This window comes from Mugil cephalus, chromosome 17 (genome assembly GCF_022458985.1).
Source record: "Mugil cephalus isolate CIBA_MC_2020 chromosome 17, CIBA_Mcephalus_1.1, whole genome shotgun sequence".
NCBI classification, from domain to species: Eukaryota; Metazoa; Chordata; class Actinopteri; order Mugiliformes; family Mugilidae; genus Mugil; species Mugil cephalus.
Window position 1 is genome coordinate 20,023,909 of NC_061786.1, and position 27,037 is coordinate 20,050,945.

The window sequence follows — 27,037 nt, forward strand, 5'->3', positions numbered from 1 at the left end:
GATTCATATATGAAAATGTTAAGAGAACCACTTTTCTACTCATTTTTACAGACTATTTATTAAACTGTGATTTTGTAAGAAATGATAATAAAAAATAAAAAAAGTGAACGTGTTTGTGTCTTTTTTTTTTTTTAAAAAAGTAAAAAAATACAACAAGTCACAGGAGATTAATACAAACTTTTATTTATACCTATATTTATTTTTCACAATTTTAGGAAAACAGCTTCAAGCTTAAGACAAAAAGGAAAAACACAAATAAAGACACGCTGCTGCTTTTGCGATGAGAGAGAACTGTCATTTTAAATTCTCACATCAGAGTTGGCACCTCATTTCGTTCCTCACTGTGCGGTTTGGATTCTGTGGAAAAAGACGTCGTGGTGAAACGGAAACGGGGTCCGGACGCCGCCTTCCGGCCTCCGGTTTCGGGCTGGGGATTAAGAGGCACATTAAAACATGAGCCATGAGACGTCCCAGCCGTCCGGGGGAGAACCGGCAGCAGGACCCGAGCGTTTTGGATTGTGGAAACGAAGCGGTCGAGGATCTCGACAACCAGACGGAGAAAAAGACGAAGCCTGGTGTCGAGATGTCTCTGGGGAAAAAAACATCATCTATCGACCTAAAACAGACAATAGACTGAAAACTGAAGCACCAAAATGATTTTAAGGTCGTGTTAAAATGACCCTCTATGCAAAGCGAGTATCATTTCTTCTCATTAGCTGCAAACCTGCATGGGATTGGAGGGGTGGAAATTTAAAGGGGAAATTAAGAGCAGGCTGCAGCTTTATCTAAAAATCAGTTCTTGAATTACAATATCTCAACTTTTTTTTTCTCCTTCATCTCATAAATAATTATACATTTGTCATCATAAAAAGTGTCCATATGCAACCATGACGTTAGCAAGCTTAGTGTTCAGTGCAGCTCCCTCCTCCTTCTCCTCTTCACAATTAAGAGTCGTTTACGTCTCTTATCCCACGGAGACGTCGTCCACGGTCCCGATCGCAGAGTGGCAGCTCGTCAGCAACCACGCGCTGCTCAGTGCATTCACCTGCTTTAAAGGTTCGAATCCAACGAGTGGACGAGACGCAAACAAAAAAAAAAAATAAAATGGCATCGGTCCCCGTTCAGTTGAGTTTGATGGGCAGGTCCTCTCCGTACTTGCGGAGGAACTTGCCGTGGTTGTGGTCGACGGACCAGAGGGGGGGGAGGTGGCGCGGGTGCATGCTGGTGAGGAAGTGCTGCCTCCAGCGGCGCTCCAGGTCCATGAGGCCCCGCAGGCCTTTCTCGGCGTGAGCCTGCACCACCTTCAGGCCGTGAGGCACGTACGCCTCGTTAAAGATCCTTCAGAGGAGGAGAGGAGGAGCAATTACTCAGGATTAATGAATAATTAGAAAATAGTCGTCAGTTGTTTGTTAACTTTTGGGTGACCAGACGTCCCCGATTTCTTTATTTATAAATATATATTCGATGTCCTGTACGCCGGCTGAAGTTGTCCCCGTAAAAGTGCCCAATTTCAGCTTTTTATCAATGAGAAAAAAAAATGTTGCACGCAGACTACAGTTATTACGGTAGTTGGTCGTGCTGCTATTGACATTACAGACACATCAGTTTAAATATGAATAAATATGTTGAAGCAGGCGTGTCAAACTCATTTGAGTTCAGGGGCCACATTTAGCCAAATTTGATCTCAATGGGGCCGGACCAGTAACACAATAGCTTATTAACTGGTAAATAACGACAACTCCAAATGTTTCCCTTTGCTTTAGTGCAAAAAAGTACAGCTACATGTAATGAACAACCGCGAATTTCTTAAGAGGTGCAAGGTGCAAAGTGCAATTTCTTATTTTATCAAATATTTTCAGCCGATATCTTCAGCGTAATTTTTGCAAATTTATCCCACGGGCCAGATTGGACCATCTGGCGGGCCAGTTTTGGCCCCCGGGCCTTATGTAAATAAAATTGCAATTGTCCCCGTTTCTTAATTTAATCTTGATAAGAATTAAATGTTAAACGTTTTTCTTTTTTAAATCTCTGAGCTGTAAATGTCCCCAGATTTCCCATCGGCAGTCAGTGCTGACACGAGTCCATGCAAACCTGTTTTACTACTAGTGTTGGATTATTCTACAATATTTACTCACAGTAAAGTACAGTTAATACTGTTCATACATTATACACACACACAAAAAATAAGAGGCTCATGGACCCACCTGAATAACACGTATTGACATTTAACTTCTTTAAATCAACACATTCATTTTGTTGTCCCTTTTCTTTCTCTCTGCTGATCTGTCCCTTTGTCTGAGTGTTTTTTTTTTTTTAATTAATTAGGTTCTGGTAACCTACCAGCTGTTCGTCACATAATGGGACGGCTCCACTTGGTGCCCTTTTTAAGCTCTGTCCTACTTCCTGTTGCTATGCCCCGATGGCGCGTAGGCCCGTGTGCTTTTAACCAGTTTCTGCCATGATTATATAAAAGGCTTTTTTTTTTATACTTTTTCTACCACAGAGTGCCTTGGCATTCTTTTTTTTTTTTTTTTGATCTCTCACCATTTGCTCCCAAATAGAGCACCTGAGGAAAGAACTATTCTGAAGTCTGTGAGCACCCTGAGTCCTTTGTGTCCTCACGGATCAGAAGAATGTTTCAATCAGACCGAGAGGAAGGACGCAAACCTTCCACAATTCAATAACTAACAGCAGTTTTTTTTTTTCCAGGAGCGACAGAAACATGAAGGTGAATGTGAGTAACAACGTTAAAAAAAAAAAAAAAACAGGTCTCTGCCTTGATCCTCTTCTCTTAACCTCCCGAGACCCTGCGTCCTCATGTGGGGACGTTAAATTTTAGGTTTTGTGGCAGATTATTCTGCTTCATTTAAACTTTTATCCTCTTAACTAGACAGTAGCTGGTGAAAAAACATGATAGCGGGCGTTTCAGTGGATTCATTCTGCAGCTGATTGGGGGACAAAAGTGCAAAACCTCATCAAATCTTACAGTTGAAACTTGTTTATTTTATATTAAATAACGAACTATAACTTCACGAATTAGCATGTGCTCGTTTGAGGACATTGGGAATTCATTATTTGCAATTCTGTCTTTGCACAACCATTTCCAGTTTTATATTTTGTTACATATCGGTGACTTTATTATAATATACAGTTAAATAATCCCCGTGTCCACACATGAGGACATTTTTTTCTTCAAAAAACTACTTGCTGTTCAAAGATGATGCTTAGTTTTTATACTAATCCCAAATAGTTTGGAGAAATTAGCAGATATAAACAGATATAAACCTCCAAGGTGACCAGAACTACTTTGTCAAATAAAGCTTTTTTTTTTTATTCTATTCTGCAAGTAAACACGTATTTTATTATTTTAAGTAGTGTCCGTGTATCCATTTAAATTTCTAATCAGATTTATTTCATTTTAGGTGAAGCTATGTGCAAAGACTAATAAATTGCACTCTTTAGCTTGATGTAACTTGTGCTATAAGAGGGTTACTTTCTTTGAAAACACTCAGTTACATTTACAGTTTATTAGTTTTATTTAAAAAAAAAAAGAAAAAAAAAGAAACAGCAGCCAAAAAAAATACAAAACCAACAACGTAAATCGATAATATATTGATAAGTTCTGAAACCCACCTCGTCTCCAGATCGGCCGCCCGCTGCAGCACCTCGTCCGTCAGCTCCTCGTCCTCCTTCACGTTCAGGAAGTTCTTGATCAGCGCCTGCAGCTCCTCCCGCCGCTGCTCCGGCAGTCCCCCCCCGGCGGTGAGCAGGGCCCGAGCCGCCGAGCGGACCCGCCGTCGGTCCGAGTCCTCCAGCAGGCGGACGCCCTCCTCGCAGCCCTGAGGGGCGGCGAACTCCTCGGCCAGCTGCTGCTTCAGGTAGCCGTCGTGCACGTTGGAGGCGGCGTGGCAGCTGGTGCAGAGCAGCAGGATGTCGTGGGAGTTGTGGTCCTTCATCTCGGTGGGAAAATGTCGCCGGTACTCGTGCGGCACGATGTTTTTCCTGTCGGGGACCGGAGGAAGCAACTCGGTGTCAAGACGGACTCAAACCATCTGCTTTAGCAGATTTCAAAGGTCAGATCATTCACGTAGAGTCTATATTAAATAAATAAATAAATAAAAAAGTTTTAAAGGAATTAAAAGTCAGACCTGATGTAGGAATCTGCTTTCCCACAGACCACGCACAGATTCTCCTTAGCGGTCAGGTAGTAGTCCTGCTGAGAGTCTGGACGTCCTGACGGCTCGAACAGGAGCCTCACGACGAACGGATCTTCACTCTCCAGCACTGAGACACAAACAGGCCTGTTAGAATTAATCTGCCACAACATTATGACCACTGACAGGAGACGTAAATAGGATTAACCATCTCATGACATTTCACTGATCTGCTGGGAAACTTTTGCACCTGGTTTTCATTCATGTGGATGTTACTTCGACATGTAGCACCCACCCAGACCAGACCAGACCAGACCAGACACCCCCCCCCACCCCATAGTAATGACTCTACTTAATGGCAACAGCCACAAAAACACTCTAGGACCAACTTCATAAACATGAAGAACAGAGCAAGGTGTTGGCCTCCAAATTCACTAGATCTCAAACTGATCAAGTACCTATGAGACGATCCACCATAGAGGCTCCTCCCCTCAACCCATAGGACCCCAAAGACCCCCCCCCCCACTAACAACATCCTGTTCCCAGACACCAGAGGACGCCCTCAGAAGATTCATGTCCATTCTCTGATTCAACTGTTCTGGAGGCACTAAGGAGACCTAAGGTGGTCATAATGTTATGCCTGATCTGTGTATTCACCCTTATTGTTCCGTTTGACAGAGACGGGCGTTGTTCACTAATAGATGGGTCATTCTGGGATTTAAACCAGTTAAAGATGTAGCGACACCAACATGATTGTGCCTCGTTAGAAAAACAATCATCAGCTTTAAGAAAGAAAAAGAAGCCTCCAGCGTTACCTCCTATTCCTTTATCCAGGTACCACTTGGCTTTCTTCTTGTCGCAGGTACACAGAGGCTGTCCATCCGGCGCATGCAGGTAGCAGTTATCATAGAGAGGAGACTTCCTGAAACAGGCAGACGTTTATCAAGCATCAACAACAAACAAGAATATCTAATAATTCCTCTACGGCCAACGACAACAACAGCTCCGTCCTCACCTGGCAGAATATCCGACTCCCAGCGGTTTCCTCTTGTTGTTCTTTCGAGGGTCTGGGACTTGCTGATCTCCAGACTCTGGGCTTTCATAAACCGCCGGCTTCCGCATCCTGCGCCTCCTCTCCCCGTCGCCCGACTTGTCGTCTCCGTCTCCTCGGCCCTTGAAGGGCACGTCCACCAGACCCTGGCAGCGGGAGGCCAACTCCGAGTAGGAGCTCCCGCTGGAAAAGGCGAGACCGGCTTCGGGCTGGAGGCCGAGGAGGTGGAGGAACAGCGCGACGGAAACCTGGGCGTCTCTGGCAGCGTACGTCATCTGGGCGGGCAGACAGGAGGGATTTAGAGAGGTGTGTGTGTGGGACTGTCTGATTACTGGTTAGTGGTTTGAGCCTGGGAGTCGTCATTGTTTCCTGACGTGTTGTTTTTCCAGACAAAGACTCTCTATTGGCTGGCGTGGCAGAGCTGCTTTCCAGCACTTTTACAAGTTGAGAGCACTTTAATTCTGTATAAATTGATTTCCATTAATGTCACTCAGTGGGTTTAAGGTAAATAATCCTTCATTCCGGCTTTAAATACTACAACACCCATGAGTCTGAGCGCGGCTTAGATTCCAAAACCTGACACTAAAGTTGAATTCAAGCTGCAGATGGTATCATCCGTTTTCTCACCGGGCATAACTTAAGCTCTGAAAAATGAGGAGCATGAATAAATGTGGATCACCACCTGCTCCAGTGTCAACTGATCCGCTTCCCAGTCGCTGCAGCGCAGCTCGAGAGATTTATCCAGAGATACATTCAACAGATCCGCCGCCAGGGACTTCAGACTGAGGCCGTTATTCACCAAAGCTTGCCTGAAACGCAGACATATTTTTTAAAATGATAAGTCTGGAATTAACATAACTTAGCAAAACACGACTAAAGAGACGACGAAAGCCACCTCTGTCTCAAGGCGAGGTAGCGCAGGTCGACCGTGCACGTCATCGACAGGCCGTAGTCCCTCGTCAGACGCTTTCCGTCTTCGTAGCAGCCGACGCCGACTTTCAAGATGTGTGGGTCTCTGAGAACCTCGATCAAGGAGAGAGGGAAGGACTGTTGGGGGCTGCGAAACGCCAGCAGCCGGACCAGGACGCAGAGACCGGAGTACGAGGCCATCTGCAGCAGGGAGACCGCGGACGCTCGGCCTTTCACCGACACCTGCAACGGAAAAGTAGCAGCCGGGTCAGATTTCAGATGAGACAAAGTCAAATGTCAAATGTAGAGATGGACGTTTAAAGGAAAATTCCACCCATCTGAACTTATTACACTGATTTAAATAATCAATCTGATGTCAAATGCATTTTAAAAGATTTATTTGATCTGGTCTTGAAAGATAAATTAATTTGGTGCTTCCTACAGCTCAAACCATCCTTTTCACCCTCACAATGTTTGTGGCATTCAGGTGGATTTATCCTTTTTCTGATGTGCCAACATGCAAAAGGTATTTCTTACGCCTTTGGTCTTTACCCATTCACAGTCAAGCCCGAGCACAGGGAAGACTGACAGCTCCTCTTTCATCAGCGGCCATATCCGCTGCCAATCCTCTTCAGACGACACCATCACCGGTTTCCCCCCCAGCAGCGACGTCTGACACTCCACGGTCTTAAACTCCTTGTCTCGAAGAGGCGCCCGCTGGATCCGTTCGTGCTCCACGGCTGTGAACTCCTCTCGGACGGGACACGGCGCTTCCACGGGATCAGCCGCCTTCTGGACGGAAGGCAGCCTCTTCCTCTTGGTTTTGTACACTCGCCATATGAGCAGCCCCCCTAAGGCCGCTCCCAGGACTGTCGTCAGGACGGCAGTTAAAGGCCCTCGATGAGACATGTCGAACTTGTAGAGTTAAACGGCCGCAAAAGTTTAAACCTGGAGCCGAGAAACGCAGGAGTTGGGTGTCAGCTTGGGGTCGACTTGGAAGTGTTACACGTTTCGTGCGATGTCTTACCTTTCTAACGTCAGTACATCTGGCTCTGATTCTGTGATCTGGACGGGCACCGCATATCTACACACAAGCAATCATTTTACATTTAATATTAATACTGATTGCTAACTGAGATGATAAATTCACATCTGTGCAGGTGAACCTGCTATAATAGTTTCATTTGGCATCAGTGATTATAATGATCCCAAATATGTGACACATAAAAATGTATGTTTTATGGTCATTATTTTCCTTTAACTCCAGGTCTCTGCAAAATATGGAGCCAATGTTAAGCAGCAAAAAACATGCAAAAGTTTAAAGAAACAACAATAACAGAGATTCTCTAGGTAGGTGATGTGCTGCATGAAAGCTAACCCACGTTAGCATGCTATTCTTCTACATCCATGCAGAGTTACAGGCTATTTTAAGTCGATTCTAAGCAGAACAGAAGACGCTTCATTGCGTTGCGATAAATAACAACACGTTTTATTTGCAGGCGCCTTCTCGACACTGAAGGACGCTGCACAAAGATGCACAGATACACATTAAAAAGAAACAGATAAAAAACAAAACAACAGAAGTGACAGAGCAATTGGCGTCAGATGGAATAATAAGCACCTTTAAACAGATGTGTTGTTGTGATTTGAAATGAATCAATGTTTCTGATTTGAGGTGGTAATGAATTCCAGAGGCAGCGACTTCACACACACACACACAACACAAACATTTGTCTGGAGTCAACGTCAACCTGTCACTGAACGGCGAACTAGCTGTTAAATAACCGTGTCAAACACACTTGACTGTCGTTCCCCTTCACTGTAATTTCGTTTTAAATGCGCAAACTTTGTAAGAATTACTTCCCAGTGTGTATTCGTGCTACATTCTCTCATTTAGGCGAAGTTGGACCAGCGTTAGCACAAAAGCTAAGCGGCTAACCGGTTAGCTTAGTTAGCTACGCGGCTCTCAGGCCGCATTCAAGTAAATTAGTACTTCTGTGATGTAACCGACACATTCTGACTCTTACCTTTACGTTTTTAAGCAACACAACGCCACTTTCCCACACATGTACACTAGCTTGCTGGATGGAGCCATGTCTTCCGGGCTGTATTTATAACGACGCATGCGCACCGGGACCCGGCTCTATAGGTAGCGCCGCCTGCTGGAGGGACGGACCAACTGCCGCACTGCATCAACATAGAGATCACTATATATATCACCAGAGAAATGTATATACATATAAATAAATACCTATAATAGAAAAAGTCGCCACGCGGATTTAACGAGGCAAATAGGTACGAACCTCCTATTGCATAATTACTGCATGGGCGATTTATTATTATTTATTATTTAACTCCAGCTGATGCAATGAGTAGCGTCTCATTTCTTAAACAACCGTGCCAAGCTGTGTTTATTCTCATATAACATACAGAGTTCTGATTGGTTTTATATTATGTGAATTGTCAGGGTTTATTTTAAACTAACTGTTTGAAAGTTAACATATATTCCTGCTATTATTAATTAATATTTATTCATGCACCGAGGACGTTAGGAACTTTAATTTACAATAAGATAAAACAATGAAGCAACAGTTTGTCTTAATGAGATCTGGAAATCAGTTCTTTTCTGCAATAACATTCGCTGAATCTATAAAAACATACATACATACAGATAGAGAGACATCACTAACAGTTGTTTACTGCATTCAATCAAAAACACGGACCAGATATTTTTTTTCCTCTACCACCATGAATTTATTCAATCTTTTAGCTTCAATATTTCTCCAAAAAAGTGGAATAAAGTAATGAAATAATTACAAAATGGAAAAATAGATCAGAGAATAGATCGTATTCACAGGCTTGATTTAAAAAAATAAAAACATGACAGAGAGAAATCAGACGGTGAGAGATGAAACCTTTTTTTTTTTTTTTTTCCTTTTTCTTATTTTTTTCGTTTTTAAATCTCCCTGCAGTTTTTCTGCTGCCCGTCAGAACCACGGGAGGCTAACGGAGGACGGGGCAGGTCAGCCACTGCAGCACCACAACTGACCCAACCCACGTTGATCAAGGTCACCTGTGAGGTTCGAATCATCTACTTTAGTGCTTGTGCAAAATAAAACAGAAAAAACAAATCAACTACTACTAAAAAAAAAAAAAAAAGAATGTGGAGAAAGAGACAATGCATCCTACCGTGTTAAATAAAATATTAAAAAACAAAACAAATAGGGAGGTCGTTACCGCACACGAAATAAGAATGCAGAGTAAGACGGGAGAAGTTAGACGTTAAGTACTGTTGTGTACTAAACTATTAAAAACTGAGCACAGGTCAGAGAGGCAACCAGTCGGGCACCGCCACCATCGCTAGGTCCACATTGATTGTTGCTGCAATGATTCCCTATTTACAGTGAGATGCTTCACATCCAATCACAGGATGCAAGAGACGGCGATGAAGAGATCTTCTTTTTAAAAAAACAAAAATAAAACACAAAAGTAAAGCAGCTGTCCCTTCACAAAATCTCTTTACATCACATTAAAAATTAGCACTGCCGTGAGCTGTGTGTACAGTATAGATTCTTTATAGATATTTATATATATATATTTATGTATAACATATACGATCATTTCTTGTATACACGAACATAAACTTGTTTCATCGTAGCTAGCCTGTGCCTTTGGCAAAATTACTTACAACTCTTCTGTTAGATTCCAAAGCTATTTAAAATATACTTAATGCATAAAAATAAAGATTTTGGCATTGTCTCGCTCTATTCTCATGACTGGGAAGTTATTAATGAGAACTCCTCATGTGGAAGCCGGGTTCTCAGTGCTGCAGTTCCTCCAGGTGAGGGAGGGATTGTCCTGCCAACAGGGGGCGCTGGGAGCTAATGACGGGAGGGAGGGAGGGAGGGGGGAGGGGCGGCCACACCTGGGCAGGTGGAGGGGCAGACGGGGTGTGGCGCCACACAGATATTCCACAGGGTGATGGCGGCCTCGCGCTCCACGGCACAAACAAAACAATAGAGACGATGCTAATGAAATGCCCGGGGAGCTGCAGCCTGTTGTGTGTTTTTTTTTTTTTTCTTCTTCCAGTCTTAGGGTCCTGCTCCCCACTGATTCACTCCACCTCACGTCAGCCCTGCTGAGTTCATCCACTTAAAACCGAGAGGAGGACATTCCCACCTCTTCCGTCGTCAATCATCCAGCTGCTCGAGTCTTTTATTGTCCGGTACTTTTTCTCTACTCTAAACGAACGCGGTTCCTCAGAGCTGGATCTCGAAGGTCTTGTGCAGCTCGGTGGAGAAGGGATTCGTGGGCGACGGCGTGGTGCGCTGGCGCGAGCGTCCCTCCAGGGCCGCCCACTGGGCCTCGAAGGCGTCCTCCTGCGGCTGCGGGGGCGGGGGCAGGGTGGAGGGGGAGGACGGAGGGACCTGAGCCGGAGCGGCCCAGCCGTCCGCCCCGTTGAAGGTCACGCTGCCGTTGGACGGCTGCAGGGGGGTGGGGATCGCGGCGGCGGCGGCGGCGGCGGCGGCGGACGGCGGCGGGGGTTTGATGAACGGGCTGACGTGACCCCCGGCGTGGACGTCGTGCTGGGGCGTCGTCCCGGCCGGCATGGGGAACTGCTGGGGCTGCGTCGCCGAGCCGAACACGTTGGCCACCATCTGCGAAGGGGTGATGCCGAACACGGGCACGCTGGGCTGGGAGAACGGGATCCCGTTGGACATGGGGTAGGAGGCCGGGGCCGGGGGGTGGAAGGCCGGCTGGCGAGGGGGCAGGATGGGCACGGCGGGCGGGAGAGAGGGCATGTAAGACACCGGGGGAGCAGGTGCGACGGAAGCCACGGGCATCGGCGCGGCGGCGGCGGCGAACGGCTGGGGGGGAGGCGTGGGCGTGGCCGCCGCCATGATGGGGTTCGGCTGAGGGGCTCGCACAGATTTGGTGACTTCTTCCAACCACCGGTCGGCCTCTGACGGCGTGCGCCTGTGGGACGGCGCCACCGGGGAAGACGTCGGGGGCGGCACCACTATCACCGGGGCAGTCGATGACCAGTCACTTCCTGTTGGTGCAAAGTACAAGAATGAGTCTCTGACTAAACATTCACCAGAGGACACGAGAGGGGACGTCGTGTCAGGGACGAGAGACTGACAGTAAATGTTTATGAGCCTGATTATTAACTCGTTAAAGTGAATCATTAGACTCAATGTGCAACGGAGGCACGTGAAGTTACTGTCTTGAAGTAGATCTAGAGCAGCGGTTCCCAACCTTTATTCCTTGAAACCTCCTCTCTGTACATCCATAAGTCTTTTTTTTAATTAATTTGAGGAATTATTAGTAATTTAACCTTTTAATTCACTTTCAATTTATACAAAAACAACTGTAGATCACTTTCTAACTGCAAAATTTACATCCCAACATTTAATATAAGTTATAATTTACTATTTTAAAGTGCTTTGTTTGTAGTTAGGACACATTCTCCTAGTTTATTCTCCATCTTTCCAACAACAGCCTTAGATGATGCCTTCGCTAAAGCTCCAAAATTCCATATCCCAACTCGGAAATTTCAGACATCCGACATCATTTCGTTCACGTGTGTTAACTCGGAGGAGAATAAAAATAATTTTGCTATATTGTCACCGTTTGCTGGACATTAAAATATGTGCAGCAGCTATTTTTTTTATTTTGGAAGTGTCTTGAATGCAGCATCAACTGCAGCTGGATCTCAACCTAACTCACCACCCCCACCCTACTTCTGATTGGCTAGTGACGTTCGTTAGGAGTGTGTAAAGCTGTGTTACTGTAATTCCACTGGTGAATCGGTTGGAAACCACTGAGAAACCAAACGGATGCAGCACCTCCATATACCAGCAGGTGGCAGCACCCATTAATCATTAAACCAGAATAGCTACTTTTAGCTGGGAGGCTAATGAAGAAATACAAACTGATCTAAATGATCTTGTTGTCGTGAAAACATCTATTTAAATGTTTGGATGAGACGAAGATGAAAAATGAGAGAAGCCTCCTGTGAATTTGTTTCTTTTCTAATCAGAGCGACTTCCTCCACCACCGATTCGACATGCTGAATCGACTGAAGAGCCGCCCGTCGGAGCTCAAATCAAACGCCAGCCTGTGCTCGTCCATGCCAGTCAAACGTGAAGGATTTGAGTAAATGAGTAAATGTAATATCCATCTCTCAGATGGAGGAGGAGCTGCTTACCTGTCTGCGCTGAGGCCGGGGCCCCTGCTGGGTTCTTAGCCCAGGGGTTAGTGTCTCGAGCAGGCAGAGCAGGGGGCAGAACTGGGGGGTTAGCGGTAGCGGCGGCAACAGAGAAGGCGGGAGACGTGCCATTCACTAAAGCAGATAAGAGACACGAGCTAGTACGAGCAAGCTGATGATGACGTGGGCTGATGCTTAGTCGGACATGCACAGAGTCATTATGGAGTTAATTAGCGATCGTAAAAAAAAGGAAACAAACGTCATGAGTGCAGGCAGAAAATGTCACATCCTGTTATTCTATAGAGCAGGAAATTCATACAGAGAGTTAACCATAATCTAATCTACTATCATCCGCTTTGTCTTTTTTTCTAATAACTGCAATAATTGAACTTGAAACGTTGTGGTTTTAAGCAGATTCAGTCGCAGCAGATGAGAACAGAGAGCGGGCGTCCAGGTGCATGCGAGGCGTTTTACCTGGAGCGACGGGAGACTGCGGGGACGAGGCCGGTTTGGGCATCGGGGCGGAGGAGAAGGGGTCCTCCGGGGGTCCACTGAAAGCCACGGTGATCTGGGTGCACAGAGAACTGATGCTGTCGCTCTCTCCCTCCACCTCGGGGACTGAACGAGGAGCACAAAAACAAGAGGAAAATAATCGTTCTGGTAGAAGATCTTTTATGTGTCTCGGCAGGTTTTCTTTGAAGTAACAGAGGAGGACAGGAGCAGCAGGACCAGCGTCCTCGACTCACCTGTGTTTTTGATGGGGAAGTCGGACTTGCGCTGCATGGTGGACGGCAGCTCGTTCATGCGCAGCGACAGCTGTCGCTTGAAGGGGGACGTCTTCTGGCTGAGGGCTGGGAAGCCCCTGAAGGAGCCCTGGCGGGCGAGCGCCTCGGCCGGCGCGTGTCTCCGGGGTATGGCCTGGGGACCCAGCGCGGACACCGAGAGCGGCGGGGAGGACGAGGGGGACGGGGAGCCTCCCGTCTGGTGCACCGCAGAGTTTGTCACACCGCCCGAGCTCCCGGAAACCTTCATGTCCGTCTCTGCTGTAGGAGGAAAAGAAAAAAGTCAGACAATAATCCTCAATGGAAAAAAATTGTTCCAATTGTACGACCTTTAAAAATCTCAATAAACCCTAAGTGATAAAAAGAAAACAAATGCTGCGTGAGGAAAGTAAAACAAAGCGCTAAATTCTCATCGAAACATATGTCACTTTGACTTTTACCCTGCTCCTCAAACGTCTGTTTAGTCTTTCACACGTGTTAAACAAAGAGGTACAGGAGGTTAAGCTGTGTGGTCCTCTCCACTCGTCAGGTAAATAACGCCGCGAACCTTTTTTAGCATCCTGTATCTGCCTCATGACCTCCTCCCGCTCCGCCGCCTCCGTTGCCGTGGTAACGCGAAACGAGCCCTCCCGGGTGAACGTGGTTCTGTTGGCGTCGAAGGTCGCGGTGACCCCGCACTCCTTCTCCCGCTTCTGCTTTCGCTCCAGGCAGGCGGCGAACGCACAACCCACGGCGTGACTGAGGCGCTCTCCCTGAAACAGACGGAGAGAAGGGGATTATACTCATGAATTAGTAAAGAAGTTCAAATGTTTACTCGTTTATCAACATGATAGGGAAGAGGATTGGGGTCACTGGAAAAGAAAAATTGTAGTTAGAGTGAATAAATTATTTTATTTTTTTGAGTTCTGACTCAGAATTCTCTCAGAATTATGTCTTTTTTTCTCAGAATTCTCGCTTAAATCTCGGCATTCTCACTTTTTTTCTAAGAATTCTCACTTTAATCTCAGATTTCTGACTTTTTTCCTCAGATTTCTAACTTTTTTCCTCAGATTTCTGACTTTTTTCCTCAGATTTCTGTCTTTTTCTTGGCTTATCACCCTTTTTCTAAGAATTCTCACTTAAATCTCAGAATTCTGACTTTTTTTCTCTGAATTCTCGCTTAAATCTCAGAATTCTGACTTTTTTTCTCTGAATTCTCGCTTAAATCTCAGAATACTGACTTTTTTTCTCATAATTCTCACTTAAATCTTGGCATTCTCACTTTTTTACTAAAAATTCTCACTTTAATCTCATATTTCTGACTTTTTCCCTCAGATTTCCCCCCGTTTTTGTCACTTTTTTGCTCAGAATTCTGACTTTTTCGTGGCTTATCACCCTTTTTCTAAGAATTCTCGCTTAAATCTCAGAATTCTGACTTTTTTTCTCTGAATTCTCGCTTAAATCTCAGAATTCTGACAATTTTTCTCTGAATTCTCGCTTAAATCTCAGAATTCTGACAATTTTTCTCTGAATTCTCGCTTAAATCTTGGAATTCTGACTTTTTTTCTCTAAATTCTCGCTTAAATCTCAGAATTCTGACTTTTTTTCTCAGAATTTTGACTTTTTTTCTCAGAATTTTTGCTTAAATCTCAGAATTCTGACTTTTTTAAGATGTCAGAACAAAAAAAAAAATCATTCGCTCTAACTACATTTTTTTTGGTAAACCTCTTCCGTAACATGACATAAATACATTATGTATTTACTCTATACGTATTCTGTGGAATACGTAGAATTCATTCTTACTGAGTCTTTAATGGCCATGAAGCAGTGGCAGATCCAGCGTCGGGTGGTTCCGTCCCTACAGATGTAAGAGAACGCCCTCTCGAAGTTCCTGTCCGGAGCGCAGAACGACACCTTCTCTATTGTCTGGTCCAGAATCAGGTCCTGCAGAAAGCGTTGATGTCGCATTGTGTTTACATAATAGACGGTGGTCACAGTTAACTGACTCTCAGTCAGTCAAAACGTGGGTTGAATGATTTCATAATGAGCAGGTCTGCCTCAACCGTCACCCACGGATAAGATGCAACGCTAAAAAATAATCTCTCAGGTAGATCTTGGCATTAGTAGCATTATTTTTTGATTACTTCTAATAGAAAATAAGGTAAAGAAAGTAAGAAATAAATCAAACGGTCAATGTTTTGTTAGAAATTACAGCAAGTTGACCAATAAAAACTTTTTTTGGCAACTTCCTGGTCAGCAGAGCACATATACAGGATACGGTGCAGCAACTTTATAAAAAATGGAAACATAACATGTGCAAATGCTGAGATTTAAAAAGGAAGATAGTGGTCCTTGGTTAGTGTAACATTAGTATAAAATGTTCTACTTCTTAAATATTTCTCACTGAAAACAAAACCACCCAAACCAGTTGAGTCAAACTGCAAAATATTTACACTCCTGTGCCAGTTCATTAGGTACACTAGTGAAAACAAATGCATTCTTATAGAACAGTCCTGCACTGAATCTTCATGAAGGTTATGGTTTAATATATTATAAGTGCTTTTGATTCCTTTTAGAGGCTGTGGTTTGTCGTACAATTGAAAAAGAAAACACGTTTATATTATTATGCTAAACCCATCGTAGCCTGTGGGCTCGAGGCAGTTTAACAGCACCACAAACTACATCCTCCAAAATGATCACACAGCTGAGTCATCACCTTCCCGACGCTGCTTCAACATAAACTGAACATAATAAAGTCATGGAGGGAGGTTTGGTGCAAGGCTGTTATATTACAATGCATTTATTTATGGTCAGTGATAATAAAATGCAAGAAAAGCAAAGTGTGCTGCAGTACCAGCGGCTTCCAGCAGGTGTCAGTGTGCTCTGTAACGCTCTTAACAGCTCTGCAGGTGCATTGAGCACATATTTCCTTTTAGAGGGCCTTTTGGAGGTCACTAGACTAAAAACATAGCAGCCTGACGATCATAATTAACTCCTGGAGCTCAGCGGCTTCCACCTTCAAAGCTCCTAAAAGCCACGTGTTTAAAAAAAAAAGAAAAAAGCCTCCTTGTGACTGCTCTTTCTTTAAGATCCTGGTATTTGCAAGTCTGCGCCGGACGACCGGAGAGTCTCGCTACCTTTGTTTTGTCGTCTACGACGCGGAGACCATCTGCAGACACCCACAGCACGGCTCGCACGGGCTTCTTCCCAGCCTGCAAACACACACACACACAACACAAACAGCCGAGTTAAAGAGAGGAACACTTCTCATGCATTTCCTTGTTATGTACCAATCCTTGGCACCTAAAAAAAGACTGTCGACACACACACACACAAAGCACGCCTGTAAATAAAGAGAAAGACAAAAGAGCAGACACGCGTCAGGACTTTTTTGTTGTTGTTTTTTTTTGTTTGAGTGTCGTATGGTTTTAGATTTGGTTGTGACCTCGTAGGTTAATCACAACAATAAAAAAGGAAACGCTCATTCACACAATAATAAGTTCATTGTTCCATTCTTGGTTCAAGGAAGAAGGGCTGAAGGGACAGAAGAAGGCAGGCCTGTTAATACAAAAAAAAAATAAAATAAACATACACCAAAGTGCCCCACCCCAGCCTAAACCACCCCACCGGTTCTCAGACGCATGCATCTCGCCACAGATTTCCCCTGCGTGGTTTTTATTTTTTTTTATTTTTCTCGTGTGTGTGTGCTTCTTCCAGCCTTCAGATGTGATCAAAGAGTGAAATGTGAGAGGAGGAAAAAGAAATAAAATAATAATAATAATAATAATGATAGTAAAGAAAGTGGCACTCAAGACACACAAAGCAACAACTTACTTTTGCAAAGAATCCTTTGAAGAATTTCCTGTCCTGGAAGTGGATGTGGTAAAAGAAAACAAAAAAAAAAAAAAAGAAAGGGAGGAGGGTGGGTGAGAGGGGTGGAGGAGGAACAAGGTATGAAAATGTTACCTAGGAAGAAGTCTAAACATTGTCTGGAGCCCGCAGCAAAGGAATTGATTTGGTGTTTCTTTTTTTTATTTTCATTTTTTTTTTTTTTTTTTTGGTGAAGCTGGGTTACGGGTGAGTGGATCGATGGGTGTTGTTTGATGATGAATACTGTTAGTATTTATTATTATTATTATTATTATTATTATTACAGTTCCCAACCAGATCCCAGTGACAGCAGGAAGTGAGACCCATGTGTTATTGTGTGATTTTAATTAAAAGAAGCAGCAGCAACAACAACAACAACAACAACAACAACCACCCTACAGGACTACGAGCGTCCCACGGCTAAGACAGAAGAGTGAGCAGCCTGGACAGAGGAGATAAACATGGCAGACCTTCAAGGTGTGTGTCTGCGCCGGGGGGGGATAATCCCAAATCCCGTTTTACTCTTTCTCCTCTGACTCCCGGAGCGAGACGCCCCACGGCTGCTCATCAGACAGAGACAGATTCCCACAGACGCTGGTTTGACCCCTGAATCGAGCCTCCGCTTGTTTCTGTGGTCGGCCAAGAATCAGGGGTCAAGTTAAAAAAGGCCTCAGAAAAAACCACGTAACGAGAGGAAAGTAAAACCAGACCCGTCCCAGTCTTAATCCCCCCCACCCCCCAAACCTCCCCTCCTTCCTTTCCCATCTTCCCCCAGAGTTCCTCTCCTCCTCCATAAGCTGTGAAAAGAAGTGCCACCCTGCTCCTGTTACACGGCCGCGGTGGAGACGGCCCCACGTTAATGCATGATTTAACGTGTTAACCAGCGCTGGAGATTCATTTGGAATGAGCTAAGCGCTTGTTAGTGTGTGTGTGTGTGTGTGTGTGTGTGTGTGTGTGTGTGAGAGAGAGAGAACCACACAAACATGCAGATGATGGCAAAGCCTGCACAGCTAGTATTAGTAAGCTATGGTTAGAGGGGGGGGGGGGAGTAAAAATCCAACTACTAGAATGGGATTGTGGAAGGAAAAAGGGGATTTAGATCTCTGCAATAAAAACCTGCTTAAAAAGACAAAAAAAAAAGGATGACACCAACAAAAATGTAACACAGTATTATAAGTATATAATGCGTGAACGGAGATGAAGCTGCAGCAGGGGAGGGGAAAGGGGAGGGGGGGGTTCCCTCGGCGGAGAGAACAGCTGAGCTTTGACAGATCAAGGTGAAGCCAACGAGGCAAAACTGAAACGAGTGAAGCAGGAAACTTAACCTCATTTCTAAGTGAGACGGACACACCCCAACACGCGCACACTCAAACCTTTTTAATGGTACGACCGACTATCGGTTTTGCAGGAGGGTTCTTACCAAAACCACCACCAGCAGCAGGATGTGCAACAACGACTCGCGCTTCTTGTGCAACTTCGGTCGCAGGGGTAACTTTGTGCAACAGATCAGAGTATCAGAGAGCATTCAACATCCTCCTCTTTACTTGTTGTCATATGATCTAAACCAAACCACTAAACGCATTAAAACAGGAGGAGACCTGCAGCGATGTGCCAACAAGAGATTCGTCCGATTTCATTAAAATCTCTGGTGATTACACGCAAACAAAGCTGTTGCGATGCAAGCTGGAACTAGTTCAACTTGATCCCTGCATTTTAATGGTTTTTTGTACGATAAGTTGTGAGGTAAAGAGAAAGGAAACATCGTCAAATCAGATGCAACATCACTCACGACTCAGAGAACTTCCTGGGTGCACGTCTCTTAAATCTTCAGCACAGCCCCTTGATCGCACAGGTTTAATTATAACGTAGCCCCGTTATTGCCCAAAGTTAATTAGCTTGATATGGAGATTTAATGGCAAATGATGTGACGTACACTGATCCGCCACAACATTATGATCGGAGGAGGAGAAGTAAATAACACTGACAATCTTGTGACACAGGCAAACACATAAAAACCCTTCAGGAACAACTTAAAAATCCACAGAGGCCGCTCAGAAGGGGGCTCATCTCCGTTGGGGGACCTACACACCATCAGGTAGGTGGTCATAATGTTATGCCAGATTGGTGCAGTTGCTCCACTGACCATGAAGCCAGTAAACGCCAAAACACAACAACAAATTCCCCGTGTTGACAGCAGGCTCGGAGCGTCTGGTGAACCCAGATGGAGATGCTTGTTGCACAACACGGTTACCGAGGCAACAAGAGCCCGGACCGTCCACCAGCGACGGGGCGATGAGCGAATCGCTGTCACACGCGGACGGGGTTAAGCTCCAGAGTGGAGCACGCATCATTCCCAGTGTTTATTTTAGTTTACGGTGGAAAAACATCCAGCGAGGCGAGTTTTCAAAACTGTGTCACATCAAAAAAGTCCTCAACGAAAAGCGTGACAGCACATGAAACCTGACGGATTTAGACCCATTGTCCGTGAGGCTGAAGTAGAAACGAAATTCCTCCGGCGTCTTGTGGCAGGGCGTGCCACCCAGTCTGCGCAGAGGAAAACAGTTCTGGGTCAACGTGAGCTCCCGAGCAACAGCGAAAAAAAACACTCGCAACTGCTAGAACTCCAGAATACACCTCCAGCACCCGGGAAGGCGGCCAACAACAGCAGCAGGAAGTGATGTCACCACGATGACACCGCCAAAGGGCAGCGAGGAGTTTGATGCCGCAGTGCAGCCTCCTCCTCCTCCTCCTCCTTCTACCCTCTGAGTCACGGGTCGCAGAGCTGTGAGAAAACTCTCATTACCGTCCCAAAGGCTGCTGGGAACACAGCGACTTAAAAGCTGTCGCACACAAACAAACACAAACACAAACTGACTGACAGCGAGGCCAACAACATGCAGCCTCCGGCATCGTCTACGCACGTGGACGCCTTTTCTACTTCTTCATCAGCTGCAGCAGTTTTTCCCCCCGACTTCCTCTCACATTAAGCACCTACAGGTGCAGCAGAGCCTGGTTTCCGACCAATTTACTTATTAGTTCCTGGAAATAAGAGTTTACTGCCGAGCGATATTAACTCGCTCGTGCTCTCCGCTGGTCGGAGCCTGCGTTTGTTTCCTGGCAACGGGCCGGCTTATTAAAAGAGTGAAGGAGGGAGGATGAACTGGGATCTATCAGGACTTTGCTAATTGTATATTTGTTTTAAGAGGACGTCCTCTGACATGGCCTGCTCGCTGTTTACGGAGACCTCGGACGACATTAGGTCTGCAGGCTGAAGGCCTATGAAACAAATCACCCGTCAAAAACTCCTCAGTCAAACCTCATTTCTTCAGTCAAATGCACTTTTTATGGACATCACTCTTTAAACCTTTCTGTTGATCTGCACCGTCACTCTTAAATATGAATTTATAACCTTGTAAAACAGTTTTTCTTTCCTTTGTTTCCTCATGATCTGAGTGATAAAGAAAACAACGGTATCGTGAAAGGTGGGGGGGGGGGGTAACGACCAGTATTAAGTGATTATTTCGGCCGCTTCCTGTAAGACGAGCCGCTTCGGGGCACGGTTAAACTGCTGCATTCAGGGCCGGCGCTCGGCAACGCGCACGAACGTAACGGTGGCAGATAGACTTCCCTTTATTTAGTTTGTGGGAGAGGACCTTGAAACGCTGCCAACCTGTTCGCTTCCCACCTTATAAATGCAGATCAATAAAGCCATGCCAGCCATCGAGCGAGGCCTCCGGGTAACGGGGGGATGGAGCGAGAGTGGTCGCGGGAGGAGACGGAGGAGTAAAATGTCATTAGATGAAGGAGGGGGAGGTGGAGGAGGAGGAGGAGGAAAGGAGGCAGGAGCACCCGCCTTTTTTCCTTTTAAGTTGGCTCCATTTTGTCCGCCTTGTTAAAACGACCGTAACTCAATCTGACCTTGCAGCCGTGGGCTCCGTTCACGCCATGTGACCTCATACAGCACAAGTGTGTGCATGCTGCCTTTGTGTTTGTTCAACCTTTGCGCATTTTCTACACACAAATAAATACATACGTACGGTATCACTGTGTAAACTGTGAGTCTGTTTGCCACCTGCCTGGTGGTGAACCTTCGTCCAGTGCGTGTGTGTGTGCAAACAATCTCCATCACGGCGTAGCACGAGTGCATGAAAATGTTTTACGTGCACGTTTGTGTCATGTATGAACCTGTGTCTAAGTCAGAAAACACGTGCATCCCTATAAATGTAAAGTTCATGATCTGTGTCGCCCTCTAACGAACACGAATCCTTAATTGAAAACATAAAAAAAATGAATTATTATTATTAGGCGTATTGCTCGGCTTAACTGTAATAACAAATTGCTCAAGTGGTCCTCAGCGCTCATTAAGAACATTCAACAGGACTAAAAGGCCCTTTACGCAATTTAATTCCAGGAAGAATGAGCACTGATACCAAGAAACAAGGTGTGAATTATTGTGAGTCACCTCTAATGGAAAAAAGAAAGCAGACACGGCTAATTTACCCCCGTTGGCACAGAAATCAATTTCGGTGAGCCCTCAGACACAAGCAACGCTAATGACATAGCCGCTAATCCTCATGAATGAACGCCGATCATACGGAGCATAGTCAGGCCTCAGCTGCAGACCTGTTGACTCAGGTTTGGCTCAGACTAAAAAAAAAAAAAAAAGGAGTCAGCCTCCTTTTACCCATGGGAGTTTATGACCTGGGTGGGGCGTTTACAAAACAACTGACGGCATGGAAAAGCGATCGCGCCGCGGCTTTCCCTCCCCTTTCCCCTTCCCGCCTGCTCCCCAAACTGGAATCTGTTCCTTTTTTTTTTTTTTTTCGCGCGACTCCGCCGGAATCTACCGCGGGCAGGAAGCACAAGCCGGCCTATCTGCTCCGACTACGACTACGAGGAGGGCGAGCGGCAGGAAGAGACGTCCAGAGCAGAACCCCCGAACGTCCCGGAGGTTGTTCAAGGGCCACTTTTGGGTGGAGACACAATTCAACGCCGGCGTCTCCAAGTGTAGAGGAAAAAAAAAAAAAGAGGCAGGAATAAACAAAAGATGAGAGAATAGGAAGAATTAAACTGCGCAGTGACAGGTCAATGGAGAGCCGCCACGATGCGCAGATGATAGAGACGGGTCAAAAAGAAGAAGGGAAGCAGTGGAGGAAAAGATAAGAGACCAAGGAAGTGGAGTATCTAGTGTTTTATAGCCTCCTTCCTGGAAACAGAGGAGGCTTTTTTCGGGTGAAACCTACCGTCTTCAGCCGCTTCACTGCGTCCTCACAGATGTGCATGCCTCTGGACTCCTCCACCTCCACATGTCCCAGGTACTGCAGGGCAGAGAGAGGACAGACAGGGACGGAGTGAGTAATGCTGCGACAATCTGTGGATGGCTCTGCTCAAGTTTAACTAAAGCCCTGAGAAATAAAAACAAACTCTGGAACGAGAACAGACATTTAAACGAGTCCAAACTGTCTCAAATCCCCTGGTACCCCAGCGCTGGTGATTTATCGACTTAATTAATTACTATTCTGAGGTCAATCACAGTTCAATTGCTCCCTACTTGACGCCTGAAGTCGTCCGTGGGGGGAAATGATAAGCCTTAAAAATAAAAGTGGGCAGATGCAACGACAACGTGTGTGTGTGTGACGCGACGAAACTAAAATAAACAGACGTTAAGGGCAAAAGTAAGCAGCTCTGTGCTCGTGCACCGGGCATGCAACCGACTCTTAGCCGACGGAAACACAAATTAGGGTTGTGTATTTTTTCTTTTGGGCTTCACCACATTCCTGGTACGAGAGGGTCATTACAACACAATTAGGACGAGGGCGAGCGAAGGTGTCCGTCACGGAAAACTGACTTTCTTTTGACCGTCTGTTTGGCCGGGAGCCGTAAACTGCAGCACGGTTACTCCCAAACAATATATTACTGCTTAAGGGGCTTCCCACAGTATGTTATCGCAATGACAGGCTGCTCCAGATGAAATAAACCTGCCTCTGCTAACGCCCCGACAGCAAGAGGAACGACTTTATTGTGAGAGCAGAACATTGCAGCGTCTGGCCTCCGTCAGACGTTATTCTCATCCTGTGGGTGGAAACATGGTGGTCTGAAGGTACAGACGCTGAACCGCACACGGCTCCTCATACATCAATAATTACCACAGAATCACACTCATATAATCACATTAAATATGACTTGGATTTATTTGTATTTAGTTAGTAAACGGCTGCAGGGACAGAAGATTTTAAAAGGATCTTGTTACTAATAAACAAACATCAGTTGTGGTGCTTTTTGCTTTTCAGACGTCATAAGTTTTTTCTGAATGAATGAGGAGAATCCACCTTTTTTTCCTGAATTCTGAATGTTACCCATGATTCATAGCGGAAGACGGTTTTGCTACATTTCCATCATCGCCGCCAACGCCGGCTTTTAGCTGACGATTGTGGACACAGGTGGACACATGATACGAATGTTTTAAAAAGCCGTGGGGATATTTCTGTGACAACATTTACAAGCACGTGAAAAAAAACAAAAAACGAATTATTGACTTAGTCTGACTTTAACTGGACAACTGCAGTACATGTAAACATGTTACTCCGACTAAAATGAAGACACCCAGACAATGTGGTTGGAAATCGATTTTGGGCATGTATACGGCTTAACTGGACTTTAACTGGACAACGAGTGTGCACATGCTCCACAACTGCTGCACGTCCAAGAAAGCCGGTCACAGAAGAAGAAGGTAACCAGAGTAGAAGAAGAACCACCTGAGAGACAGCGCCATCTTATCTGCACCTAAGTAGCGCACATATTACGTACGAGATTAAAAAAGTTGTACTATTATCCATCTTGTTGTTGTTATGCTGGTTTGCCGCATGAGCGACTCTTGTTTATTATATGACAACCGTAAAGGGGGCCATATTAACCCGCTGACAAGACACATATCGCCACCTAGTGTGGAGGAGGAGGAGGACATGTTCCTGTCAGTTATTGAATTTTCTCTGTTGTATATAAACTGGGACATTCAAGAAAGTTGGATTTTGAGCATAGCTCGATTAAGTCGTGCATGTAAACACACACTGCGTGCTTCATCCATCACTTCTCACGGACTGGGTAGATGACTTGAAGCTACACTGACATTGTCAACTACTTTTTGAAAACTATAAAAGCGTGGAATCATATAACTACCAGCACAGCAAGAACAATGGGCAAAGCTTTAGGCTTTAGGTTCGTTGGGTTCACCTGACCTAAAGTCATTTAGGTCCAGTTGGCCTTGTTTCAGCTCTGTTATTTGAAAGCTAAGACTCATCTAATTAAATAAGAGACGAGAAGTGTCAGCATCCGAGATACGATCAGTCACATCAATACTAATAACTCAAAACACAATTTCTTACTCTATTTTACAATTCTTGTGCATTTTATCGTAATTAAATCGTATCTTAATATTTTATGGGAGGTGTGTCTGGTCTGGTCTGTCTGCGGGGACGTCGTCTTGGAGGACATCCCTCAGGCCTGGAGGACAGAGGGGGGGGGACTCTACCCTGGTCTATCCGAGCCGGGTTGGTCTCTGCCCTGCCGTGTCACTGGACTATATGTTTACGTGTGCATGCATGGGTATTTTGTGAACCACTTTGTGTTGCATTCTCATCGTAGTTTGACTGATTGATAAAGATGTATATTGAAATCTTGGTGACTGAATGAGAAGAAAGGTCATCTCCTCCTCCCTCCTCCTCCTCCCTCCTCCTTCCTCCTCCTCCTCCCCCTCCTCATCCTGAAGCAGCATCACACCCTGCTATGTGTCACCCCAGAGTCACAACCCTGACCGCTCCAGAAGCCATTGTGCCGTTGCCGTGTCGGCCCCGGAGAGGAAGTCCTTACCCTTTCCTTGCAGATACAAACGCACAGCGAGTGCCGCCGCTGACCCGCGCCTGTCAACCCCGCCCCTCCGGCCCTGCTATTTCCAGCAGCGTGACGCAACAGCTGTGAGTCACACGGGCCGCTGTATTAGAATACAAATGTGTACACGCTCGTAGATGTGCACAATAAAGCGTGTGGGCTTTTTGAGGACAATGCTGATGCGAGGAGGCAGCCGTGGGTAGCGGGGAGGGGGGGGGGGACAATGGAGGCAGCAGCGCCGCTAATAGGGGATCAGCCAGGAGAGGAGGCAGAGGTGGGATGAGTAAACGCAGGGGGAGGCTTCAAGTGTCACAACAGATGCTTCGTCGTCGTCGTCGCCGCGTCTTTCTGCTTCCTGTTTGTAATCAGCCCCGGCGGCAACAGGCTGGAGGCCCGAGACGTTTCGCACTCGACAGATGTGCTCAATCAAAACAACAACAACAACAAAAAAAAAAAAAAAAACGTGTCACCTGAACGCAGCGCGGTACATGTGTTGATTAATTTAGTCGTGAAAGCCAGATTAGTTTGTGGCCCCGCGGTGGGATTAGTGTCACTTGGTGGTTAATCCTGAGGTGGGATATGATGAGATGGAGACTATACTTCACAGGAGGAGACGTGTTTAGGTTTGTCTGTTCCTGTGGTTCCTTCCTCACTCACATCCTTCCTTCCTTTCCATCCACCCTTCCTTCTTTCCTTCCTATTTCTACTTTCAATCGTCACTCCTCACATTTTTCCTTCCAACTCCCTTCTTTCCTTCCTTCCATCCCGACTTCTTTCTTTTCTTCCAACTCCTTCCATCCTCCCTCCTATCTTTCATTACTTTTTTCTTCCAACTCCCTTCTATCTATCCTTCATCCTCCTTTTCATCCTCACATCTTTCCTTACAACTCCCTTCTTTCTGTCCATCCTCCTTTCTTTCTTTCCTTCCATCCTCCCATCCTTCCTTCCTCCCTCCCATCTTTCATTACTCTTTTCCTTCCATCCTCCCCCTTTTCCTTCCAACTCCCATCTTTCTTTCCTTCCATCCTCTTCCTTCCTTCCTTCCTTACACCCTCCATTCTTTCCTTCTATTCATCCCATCTGTCCTTTCCTCCTTCTTTCCTTCAATCCTCACTTCCTTCCTTCCTTCCATCCTCCCTTCTTTCCCTCCTTCCTTCCTCCCATCTTTCCTTCCTTCCATTTTTCCTTCCATCCTCCCTTCTTCCCTTCCTTCCATCCTCCCATCTTTCCTTCCATCCTCCCATCTTTCCTTCCTTCCATCCTCCCTTCTTCCCTTCCATCCTCCCTTCTTTCCCTCCTTCCTTCCTCCCATCTTTACTTCCTTCCATCCTCTCTTCTTTCCTTCCTTCCATTTTCCTTCCATCCTCCCTTCTTTCCCTCCTTCCTTCCTCCCTTCCATTCTTCCTTCCATCCTCCCTTCCTTCCTCCCATCTTTCCTTACACCCTCCATTCTTTCCTTCTATTCATCCTATCTGTCCTTCCCTCCTTCTTTCCTCCAATCCTCACTTCCGTCCTTCCACCATCCCTTTATTCTTTCCTTCTTTCCTTCCTCCCTGTGAGCGACTGATTTCTGCCTAATAATCACAGTCGATCAGCTGATCAGACGTATTGATCAGTATTTATTTTTAACCCTTTAATGTAAATCTCTTTCTGGCTCAGAGTTGGATGAGAAGTGACGAGCTCGTCTCGTATCCGTGAAGTAAACGTAGGTGTGTAGCGAGCAGCTTGGTTTCACAGAGGACCACAAAGACAAAAACCAGCCGCACAAGTTCACATTCACATAAGAATGAAACCTCATCAGTACCAATTAGACGGAGCTGGATCTGAGGCCCAGGTCCTCTGGACGGGAGCCAGCTTATTAAATGTACTGGTCATAAATCAGAGTAAAAAGTCTGTCATATTCAGTAAGAATTCGCTCCGGTAAGCAGCCTGACTGTTTGTATCTGCAGAACATAAAAACTCACACACACAAAAAAATCTAAATTCAGCCATAAACATTTAGGTTTCCCTCTCATTTTATTCTAATCTTACACCCATCGTCAGCCTTCAGCCGTCACATAAGCGGGGAAAAAAAAAAAAAAAAGCGCAAAGTCGTCATTTCTCTGCCTTTGACAAATCACCTTGAATCATGAATAATTGTCCGTGCAGGCAATTTAAACGCACCCAGGGAGAAAACATGGACGGAAAGACGTGGTAG

General features: G+C 45.5%; 2 protein-coding genes across 6 annotated transcripts in view; both read right to left on the reverse strand.

Annotated features, from left to right (window-relative positions):
• Positions 1 to 167: 167 nt before the first annotated feature.
• exd2 (exonuclease 3'-5' domain containing 2) lies at positions 168 to 8,287 on the reverse strand. Of its 2 annotated transcripts, none has more exons than XM_047611370.1 (10): positions 8,142 to 8,287; positions 7,142 to 7,198; positions 6,652 to 7,062; positions 6,101 to 6,357; positions 5,888 to 6,014; positions 5,170 to 5,480; positions 4,970 to 5,076; positions 4,149 to 4,284; positions 3,634 to 4,002; positions 168 to 1,338 (listed from the first exon to the last, which is right to left on the reverse strand). In XM_047611370.1, exons 3-10 carry the CDS (start codon positions 7,021 to 7,023, stop codon positions 1,122 to 1,124), a joined length of 1,896 nt encoding a protein of 631 aa, XP_047467326.1. In that variant the 5' UTR covers positions 7,024 to 7,062; positions 7,142 to 7,198; positions 8,142 to 8,287; the 3' UTR covers positions 168 to 1,121. The 2 variants fall into 2 exon arrangements, with proteins under 2 accessions (XP_047467326.1, XP_047467327.1); XM_047611371.1 differs by having other exon boundaries at positions 6,667 to 7,062; positions 8,142 to 8,285.
• A 556-nt stretch (positions 8,288 to 8,843) lies between these two features.
• The window catches only part of numb (NUMB endocytic adaptor protein), a 41,864-nt gene continuing 23,670 nt past the window's right edge, over positions 8,844 to 27,037 (reverse strand). Inside the window, exons 3-11 of one of the 4 annotated variants that reach the window (XM_047610878.1) lie at positions 22,200 to 22,274; positions 16,921 to 16,953; positions 16,224 to 16,298; positions 14,890 to 15,030; positions 13,655 to 13,859; positions 13,072 to 13,368; positions 12,800 to 12,943; positions 12,326 to 12,460; positions 8,844 to 11,167 (exon numbers count right to left, since the gene is read on the reverse strand). In XM_047610878.1, the coding sequence (XP_047466834.1) occupies positions 10,374 to 11,167; positions 12,326 to 12,460; positions 12,800 to 12,943; positions 13,072 to 13,368; positions 13,655 to 13,859; positions 14,890 to 15,030; positions 16,224 to 16,298; positions 16,921 to 16,953; positions 22,200 to 22,274 (1,899 nt within the window). In that variant the 3' untranslated portion in view covers positions 8,844 to 10,373. The remainder of the gene's footprint in view (positions 11,168 to 12,325; positions 12,461 to 12,799; positions 12,944 to 13,071; positions 13,369 to 13,654; positions 13,860 to 14,889; positions 15,031 to 16,223; positions 16,299 to 16,920; positions 16,954 to 22,199; positions 22,275 to 27,037) is intronic. The other 3 variants (XM_047610880.1, XM_047610879.1, XM_047610881.1) reach the window with 3 other exon arrangements.

Coding starts and splice junctions, on each gene's coding strand:
- exd2 (XM_047611370.1), bottom strand. CDS start 7,023: ATGTCTCATCGAGGGCCTTTAACTGCCGTCCTGACGACAGTCCTGGGA. Junction 6,358..6,651: donor AATGGGTAAAGACCAAAGGC/GTAAGAAATACC, acceptor TTTCCGTTGCAG/GTGTCGGTGAAAGGCCGAGC. Junction 4,003..4,148: donor AAAGCAGATTCCTACATCAG/GTCTGACTTTTA, acceptor GGTCCCCGACAG/GAAAAACATCGTGCCGCACG.